This window comes from Poecilia formosa, unplaced genomic scaffold (assembly GCF_000485575.1).
Source record: "Poecilia formosa unplaced genomic scaffold, Poecilia_formosa-5.1.2 Scaffold544, whole genome shotgun sequence".
In the NCBI taxonomy this organism is placed as follows: Eukaryota; Metazoa; Chordata; class Actinopteri; order Cyprinodontiformes; family Poeciliidae; genus Poecilia; species Poecilia formosa.
The window spans coordinates 140,396-149,316 of NW_006800483.1; the positions used below are offsets into that span (position 1 = coordinate 140,396).

The 8,921-nt window shown below is 45.3% G+C and overlaps 2 protein-coding genes and 1 long non-coding RNA gene across 10 annotated transcripts in view; 2 read left to right on the forward strand and 1 right to left on the reverse strand.

Annotated features, from left to right (window-relative positions):
- Positions 1-3,335, forward strand: part of LOC103129415 (uncharacterized) — a 9,526-nt gene extending 6,191 nt beyond the window's left edge. For 3 of the 5 annotated variants that reach the window (XM_007540501.2, XM_007540502.1, XM_016665049.1), the window contains exons 3-7: positions 112-172; positions 250-310; positions 391-468; positions 1,840-1,914; positions 1,995-3,335. In XM_007540501.2, the coding sequence (XP_007540563.1) occupies positions 112-172; positions 250-310; positions 391-468; positions 1,840-1,914; positions 1,995-2,266 (547 nt within the window). In that variant the 3' untranslated portion in view covers positions 2,267-3,335. Of the gene's footprint in view, positions 1-19; positions 173-249; positions 311-390; positions 469-1,839; positions 1,915-1,994 lie in introns of all 5 variants that reach the window. The other 2 variants (XM_016665050.1, XM_016665051.1) reach the window with 2 other exon arrangements.
- Positions 2,451-5,399, reverse strand: LOC107834191 (uncharacterized). 2 transcript variants are annotated; one of them, XR_001659971.1, is made up of 3 exons: positions 5,339-5,399; positions 3,684-3,930; positions 2,451-2,541 (listed from the first exon to the last, which is right to left on the reverse strand). It is a non-coding gene; the product is annotated as an uncharacterized LOC107834191 (long non-coding RNA). The 2 variants fall into 2 exon arrangements; XR_001659970.1 differs by lacking the exon at positions 5,339-5,399 and adding an exon at positions 5,080-5,251.
- A 66-nt stretch (positions 5,400-5,465) lies between these two features.
- Positions 5,466-8,921, forward strand: part of znf395a (zinc finger protein 395a) — a 6,817-nt gene continuing 3,361 nt past the window's right edge. Inside the window, exons 1-5 of one of the 3 annotated variants that reach the window (XM_007540508.2) lie at positions 5,466-5,741; positions 7,882-7,994; positions 8,065-8,156; positions 8,226-8,335; positions 8,409-8,605. In XM_007540508.2, coding sequence (XP_007540570.1) covers positions 7,884-7,994; positions 8,065-8,156; positions 8,226-8,335; positions 8,409-8,605 — 510 coding nt within the window. In that variant the 5' untranslated portion in view covers positions 5,466-5,741; positions 7,882-7,883. The other 2 variants (XM_016665047.1, XM_007540504.2) reach the window with 2 other exon arrangements.

An 8,921-nucleotide genomic window follows, 5' to 3' on the forward strand; every position in this document is an offset into this window, starting at 1 on the left:
GCCCGCCATAATGGATCAGAACCTTTACCTGAAATCTGGCACCAGAACCAGAATATGTCCATCCATGGCGGTCAGATCTGGAGCAGAGGTGATAATCTGTTTGGGTTTCAGAAACTCGTTTGAGCTCCAGGATTCAAAGACAGAGAAAGCGCCGTCAGCTCTCATCCGAGTGGTAAGATCAGCAGAACCGCCGATCGGCTGCAGAACTCCAGCCAGAACCGACTAACCGATATGTGACCCGGTCTGCAGGTGAAGCTAGAGGAAGTGAAGGAGAACCCGATGATTGGAGAGATCCAGAAGGACGAGAGAGGTGAGCCGTCTGATCCGGAGAAGGTTCTGCAGAACCCGGGGAATCCAGTCCTGTTCAGTTTGGACCTTTTTCTGTCGCAGAGTTTCGTCCTGGAGGAGATCCAGCGGAGCCGGTCAGTTCTTCCGAGGGCCAACAGAGGGAGCTGCAGAGCCGCCCAGGTCAGGCTGGTTCTGGGCGTCAAACAGGCTCAGCAGGAAGAGAAACCAGAACCAGAACATGTTTTCAAAAATAATTCATTAAAATATCCGACTCCCACTGCAGCTCTCAGTATAACCTTCTGATATATTTGCTCATTTAAATTCATGGACAGACTAAATATTTGCATGTCAAATGATGTCAGATTCCCCAGAGAGCCGAGCAGCAGAACCAATAAATGGATCAAACTCAGTTTGATCCATTTATTGGTTCTAGAAATATTTACTTGCAGAAGATGGAGTCAGTTTGACTTCACCTGCATTAAACATCCGTATTTATGTCCGTTAAAGAACAACGGCTCAGATTAGAGATGTGCTGAAAACCAGCCAGCATGCCTAGGTGGGCCCCATATGGGGAAAAGGAGAACAGACATATGGGTCCCATATGGGTTTGTCCGCGGGTTCCACGGCCCATGTGGGGCCACAGCCTACGTGGGCCCTAAATGGGCCCTAAATGGGTAAACCCATGTGGGGCCACCATGAACCCGCGGACAAATCCATATGGGACCCATATGTCTGCTCTCCTTTTCCCCATATGGGGCCCACCCAGGCATGCTGGCAGGGACGCTGCACTCTGTAGGAGAAACTACAACAGGAAAATCTAATAAAGACATATTTGTTCTTCCACACATTTGGAAACGACCAGCAGATTCACACAAAGGTAGAAAAATAAAAACAATAGTAATAAAAGGCTGAAGGATCCAGTTTGTAGAGTTACGGTCAAAAATGAACAGCAGTAAATATTAAGGTTGGAAGCTGAAGGTTTAGCTTAGCTAGAGCAAACTAACTAAATACTTGGTTTGAAACTGTGACATTTATAAGTGAATAAAGGTGAAAATACGACTGAATAATGAATCCTGATGGGGGTTGTTGGTGGTGGTTTTTGCTAAATAACTCAATTAAATTTTTGATTGTAACTTTACTAATGGTTCTCTGCACTCAGGCCGATTTAACAACATGAGAAATTAAAATAATACTACAGCATTTAGGATGCTGTCCTCATATTGTGGGATAATTTAGAAAAGTAAAATGTGCAGCATGTGTATGGATATATATGTGCATAAAAACAACAATAAACAGTGAAAAAACTGCAGATAAAACCTGTTGAGTTTGCTGGGAGGAATGGTTTGTGGTATCGCTGCTTCGTGCGTCCAGGTCCCACTGAAGGAGATCTGCAGTTCAGCAGCAGCTTCACTCATAGTTACATACAGAACATTATTCATGTTTAGATTTGGCTCGTTTCACACCTGCCGCTGCTTCATCATCTGTTAGATTCATCACAAGACAAAACCGTTTAAAACACGTGACTACATTTCCCATGATGCCTGTTTTCAGACCCAAACCCCTCAGAGGGAACCTCAGCCCGTGTCCCTCTCTGGAGGAGCCACCTGGTGGCGCCAGAGAGCAGAGGTGGGGCTGAGAGCCTGACAGGGTGGAATAAAGGATAGACTCGGTTTTTTAATGACGTCAGTGTTTTTTTTTACCCTTAGACCTGAATGGCTCCGCTCCTCAAACCTCCGACCACGTCAGAGATGGGCGGGACAACAGCGGTGAGGCGCTGGGACCGTCAGCCAATCGGCTGTCAACGCAGCTTCATTACGTCATTCAGTCCGACGACAGGAACTCGGTTTACGCTCGAGTCAGCAAGAAGCTCCGCTTGGCCAACTCACCTGTTCCCACACCTGAGGGGGCGGGGCCTGAGGAGCAGCGCTCCCCTCCGCCGCCTGACCGGGAAACATGGCGGGAGGTCGGAGCAGAATAACCCCAACACCAGGGGGCGCTGTGGCAGCGAGGTGCAGAGAGGAAGAAAATGATGATGATGACGCCTCAGCAGACTGCCGAGGATTTTAAACCGTCTGTTTCCATGGAAACGCTGACCTTTGGAAACCATCCTTCATGAAACTTCTGAGGCTTCTGATTGGTCCGTTACCGATTAGCTGATTGGTCCGTTGTGTTCCGACCCAAACCGGTTCTGATCAGCTGATTTCTGCTGATCGATTCATGTCCATCCAGAAGGGGGCGCTGCAGGAACAGGAACTGAAATAAAGTTTAAGATTTTTAAAGACAGTGGTACAAAACAGGAAGACGTGTTCAGTGTTTTGTTTTTATCTTATTGGATAAATATAGTTCTAGTTCCCTAAAACTGAAAAAAGGTGAAGGTGATGAAATACGAAATATGAGAAATATGATAATTATTTGAAAGTCTTCTTCCTGTCTTCATATTTTTTCCATGAAAACCAAAAATAATATTCTCAAACATTAGTAACGATTTAGAATCAACATCACAAATGTTAAAGTTATTAATTTCTCTCTGAAGTTTCTGATTAAATGACTGTTTCTGAAAGCTCCATGCTAAACTTAAAGTTGGGGGTTTACTGATTTATTTAATCTAGCATTGATTATTAGGGTAAATTCTGTGTAGCAGATTAAAGGAGGATTTTTTTATTGTGTAGCTTTATTAAGTTTCTGATGAAATATTATCGTTTTTCCTCCCAGTGAATCAGGAACAGAAACATGTTGATGAAACAGGAACGCCGGAAACAAGGATTTGTATTCATCATAAAGAGTTTGCATATTTCAGAGAATGAAAACACTGCGCGGATTTCCGTGGATGGCCCATAGGGGGCGCTGCACAGCAACACATCACATTCACTCTATTTTCACTCAAACACATCAGAATAAAGGAGTTTATTTCCTAAATGTTTGATTTTCCTGGAAGTCTGGATCAAAGATAAACTGGAAAATGTTTTTAAATTTCATCTTTTCAGTTTTTTTTATTAATCTGATTAGTTTTGTTACTAATCTTTCATCAATAAAGATATTTCTCCTGACCTGCTGCACTGGCATTTTATTGGAATTTTCTCTGTTTTGGATGACAGAGAACAAAAATGTGAAAATAAAATGAATAAGCCTGAATGCTCTGCGTACTCGGCTGGATGTTTTATGCTTTCATTGTTTTACGAAAATCCTTTTGTAAATGGTTCACAACAGTGAAAACTGATCTATAACTGCAGCATATTTACGACGATTCTCTGCTAACGATGATCGTCATAAAAAAATCCTCATTTGTTTGATCTGCAGGTTAAGAAACAGTTCAATATCAAAAATATACATTACAATTTCCCATAATCATCTATAAAATCATAAAATAACAACAATATAAACAGTGAATTCCAAACCTCAGCTCTCACTACTTCCAACAGGTTCTGGTTCTGGTTCTGGATCAGCTTCAGGCACAGTGATGCAACCAAGCTCTGCAGAACGGGTCGGCGCTGGCCTGTGAGCCACTTCCTGATGAGTCAGAGGTCAACCAGAGGTCAGCTGCAAGTCGAGGCAGCGAGCACGTCCATCCGCAGCTGCAGGTCTGACTCCAGGTCCGGGTTCTGGGTTTCGGTCCTGGTTTTGGTCCGGTCTGTAGTCAGGCTCCTGGTGAAGAAACAAAAACGTCAGCAGGGATTCAAACCCAGAACCGTCCTGCTGCCTGGCCCGAGGGCAGCGGCCAAAATAAACCACAGGAAGTCCAGAAACACAGAGACTGACGTGACCTGTGACCTCACAGCCTGAGCAGAAACAATAAACTGCTTCAATAGTAATAAAAATAAATGTTATGGATTCTGTCTTTTCCTCTCTTTTAACTGCTTACATGCACATGCTGCAGCTTACATAACCATGTCTATGTGTGACTGCAATCTGGTCCCTCCCTAAAGGTTCAGTTTAATCAGGTTCAGTTTAATCAGGTTCAGTTTAATCGGGTTCAGTTTAATCAGGTTCAGTTTAATCAGGTTCAGTTTAATCAGGTTCAGTTTAATCAGGTTCAGTCTGTTCACATGTGACGGCAAACAGAGGAGAATAAAATCTGAACTCTGATCTTTGCCTCTCCTGGTTCCGTCCATCAGGAGCTCAGTGGACCAGCGCTGGACTGGTTCTGATCCGTTTGGATAACATGTATGGCTTCTAACATTTGATCATTTTTCGGCATTAAGCCTCTTTTTATGTATAATAAAATCTCATTATTTCTCAAAGTAATTTACACTCCGGGGTTCTGGTCGGGTTCTGAAACTGGTAAACGAACCTTGAGAAGAACAGAGACAAAATGAATGAACTCCAACAACAACAACAACAACAACAATAATAATAATAATAATAATAATAATAATAATAATAATAATAATAATAATAATAATAATAATAATAATAAATTTTAAAGCCACAAGCAAAACATTTTGGGGAAAAAAGTTTATAATTTTAGATAAACTACAGAACCACCATTTTACTTCTATTCTTAGGATTTAAAACATAAAATGATCAGAAAGAGTTTTTTTATGCAGATTTTGTGGGAAAAAACTGGAAAAGTTTCAAAAGTTTGTTTTTAAATGTTAAAACTTCTTCATTTTCGGCCTAAGTTATTAAGAACCACATGCGGCCCGGGAACCACGTGTTGGAGACCTCTGGTCTGAATAAAGTGAATAAAGAATTACAAACACAGATTGGATCAGGATTGGATCAGAACCAGAGACCAGAATCTGGACCTGGACCCAGATCAGGTCTGATGAGCAGAGCCGAACATGGACGAACCTTTATTATCTCAGAGTTTAGGAGCTGCAGGTTCGACTGGGAATCTTCTGGTCCAAATGGACCAGAAGGAAACGTTCAACCGAACCGCTCAGTTCTGATCCGTCTTAGGCTGTTGCTCTTAGAGCTTCGTGGTTTTGAGAGTTTCTGTTTTTATCTGAGGCTCAAAGGGAGACTGGCTGGTTCTGATTGGACCGAAACCAGTCCCGGTCCAGGAAACAGCAGAGAAAAGGCGGAGTGCTCCTTTAAGGCAGCTGCTCACACTCCGCACGTAGCTCACGAGCGCTGCGTGTGTGTGCGTGGGGGAGGGGCGCGCACGCACAAACCAGCACGCGCACACAGGCTGCCGAGGCTCCGCCCCCAACAGCACCGCGCAGCAGCGTTTCCGGCAGCCTGTGATCTTGAGTCAGGAAGGTTCCTGCCGGTCCCGAAGGTTCTGGTTCTGGTTCTGGTTCGGCTCCAGCTCAGACTTTGAGTCTTGTTCTGACTCTAAAGACACACAGGAGGCTTCGTGCGCAGCTCCTCTACACCAATCACCATGCAGCTGGGTGTCACGTGCTTATCTTGTTTACTACATGGTTGGAAAAATGACCCAGAGGCTGATGGGAAAACCAGGAGCGGAGTACAAGCAGGGATCAGGATTCGGCCCGGAGTTCTGCTCTGAGGTTTGGGGGAAAAAATGGGCTGTTGTTGCCATGGAAACAGATGATGGCGTGATCTATCTATCTATCTATCTATCTATCTATCTATCTATCTAATTAACTAATTAGCTAACTGACTGAATACATTTCTAACTAATTAACTATCTAACTTATCAACCGGCTAATTAATTAGCTATTCAATTAGCTAGCTAACAAACCTGTTAAACTAATTATTTAACAGCACAGAGTTTTAGGTTATGATCTGTACAGTACATAGTTATCATTATTAATCTTTTTTATATATATATATGTATATTTTATTTATTTATTTTTTTAATTTTTGTGTGAACCTACATTCATCGATGCTGCTGGTACTAACTAACTAACTAACTAACTAACATTGTGGCACATGGTGTCATCTCTACACTCTCATCTCAATCTGGTTTCCCTCCAGTCTGATCCATTCCAGGTCTTGGTGGAACCCAGTTTCTCCCTGTCACTACAAACACACACACACACACACACACACACACACACACACACAGGCACGTCCTCCCCGTGTCAGTCTCATTGAGCAGCAGAGGATTCCTGGAGCTGCTGCAGCTTCTCTGGTTGTTTGTGTTGGAGCTTCAGACTCTGCAGGTAGGTGCTGCAGCTGCTGCAGCTGCTGCACTTGCTGCTAGACGTGTTGGAGAAACTCTGAGGCTTTCCTTTGCTTCTTCCAGCTGTTTTCTGCTTGTTTTCTTGTTCGGTTGGAGCAGAGAAACTTCTGCCTGCAGAGGAAACGCTTCCAAGCTTCAGACTCCTGTTGTTGATGTCAGGCTTTTATTGTGAAGGGCTGTTGGGCTGTGATTGGCTACCAGCTGCTGGTGGAGGTGTGTTTTATGGGGAAAACGGTTTTCGATGAATTGAGTCTGTCAGTTAACTCAGATGATCATAACCATGGCAACCTGAAAGACAGTGGCAAGTTGATGAGGCAAGGAGCTGAAAGTCTGAAGCTTCCTGTTCCTTCTGCTCCAGCAGAGCAAGCAGAGGGTTGGTGAAGCTTCAGTGTCACTGTGAGGTCAGAGGTCAGCAATCTGGTGCTCAGCCATCGTGGAGTTGACTCAGAGTTGGAGCTGTTTGCTCTGGTTCCTCTCTGCGTTAATCACCAGGCGAAGCTCTTAAAGCTGCAGGAATCTCAGCAGCGTTCGGGAACCCCAACATGATGATGTCACAGCCCTGCCTCCAAACCGACCTCCATCCCAAAGCCTGTCGATGCGCGTTGATCCAGGGTTACAGCGCCACCTACAGGCCTTCTTCTGACCAATGCTGTGCTGCTGATGTTAAACTAGAGCCAGGACTTCAGCCTGCTAATTTAGATTAATTACATAGATTTTAATTTGTCAAAAAGTTTGACACAATTAATCAAAGTTTTCTTGTTTGTTTGTTTTTTACACACAAAAATACCAAGGCGGAACCTTTGTATTCACGTGTTGCTGGTACAACTGTAAATCTGACACACAACCACATCACTAACAGCAGCAGTGGAAGCGGGTTCTCTTAATTTCTGCTTTTATGTGATCTGATTGGATGCTGGAAAACACTACTGTCATGTTCAAGTTGAGCCAAAAGCAGTTAGCCTATCAGTGAAGCTGTGCTAGCCTAAAATAGCCTCTCAATGCTAACAAGTAGCAGTTAATGCTAATATCAGCATCCATAGTCCACATTTCTAAAAAGCTCCATGAACAATCAGAGAAACTGGAAAAGCACTTTTATCTGATCTGACTATGAATATGTTCAACTCCGACTGAGTGTTTTTAAAATGAAAATGTTACTGATTTTGTTGGTTAAAAGCAATTCATTAATTACAGACCCTGAAATAAACCCAATAAAATTTTAATTTAGGCCGACTTCTAGTTTATTACTTTGCAGATTTTAGTTCTGTTCATCTTCATAAAGAAACATGGAGAGAAATGTGAACAATAACGTCCACACAGGATCACACATTAGCTAATCCAGTCTGCCTCTATCTAACCACGGGGCGACCTGCTGCTGGGTGTCAAACATGTAGAAACACGACTGGAGGAGATGGATGTGCCGTATGTCGTCCATATATGGCTGCAGCTTCCTGTGAATGACTCTAGAAACAAGATGGTTTGTGATATTTTCTTTGCCTCTGCAGACATGATGCCCAACACTCGTCTGGGAAAACGCTCGCCGTTCGGAGCGCTGGTTGGCCCCGAGACCACCAGGCCCGGCGTCATCAACAGGGTCAGAGGTCACAGCGACCTGAAGGTGAGAGAGGAAAGTCAGAATGGTTTTTGCCAGTTCCTGCTGGCCTCTGAACATCTGGATCCTCTCTCAGGTGTTCTTCCAGTGTGGCGGCGCAGGCGACCCCCAGGCCGCATCTACGTCCTGCGGCAGGTCCGTCTCCACCTGCATCAACGTCCCCAGAAGGTTAGGCTCCGCCCCCTCTGTCTGTCCTTCGCTAGTAAACATCCTCTCACCCATGATGCTCTGCTGCAGCCGCGCTGCACCACAGGAAGTGGACATGGACGAGCTAATGGCTGCCATGGTGCTGAGCAGCCTGTCCTGCAGCCCCCCGCCGCAGGGCTCCGCCCACAAAGACAAGGCAGGTAAACAACAACAGAAACACAAAACAAAAGTAATGAAAATATTTCCTGACTCCCTTCCTGTTTCCTGTTTCAGCTCCTTTGACGGACGGCGGCGCCATTGAGCTCTCGGACAGCAGCAGCAGCGGCTACTGGAGCGTTGATCCCAGAAGCCCCGCCCCTTCCTCGCCAGCAGACGAAGCCGGAAGAGGGTCGGCCACGCCCCCCGACGAGGGCTTGGACATGGAGCTGGACCAGGTTCTGTTTGAAGAACCGGCGCCACGGAAACGCAGGGTGAGCATGACCAGACGGTAGCAACAGAGGGACAAACATGACACCGGTTAGACGGGGTGACGATGACCAGATGGTCAGACGGCGGTCAGATGGTGGTCAGATGGTGGTCAGATGGTCAGACGGCGGTCAGACGGTCAGACGGTCAGATGGTGACCAGATGGTCAGCTGGTCAGACAGCGGTCAGCTGGTCAGACGGCGGTCAGATGGGGACCAGATGGTCAGCTGGTCAGACGGCGGTCAGATGGTCAGACGGCGGTCAGATGGCGGTCAGACGGCGGTCAGATGGCGACCAGACGGTCAGACAGCGGTCAGATGG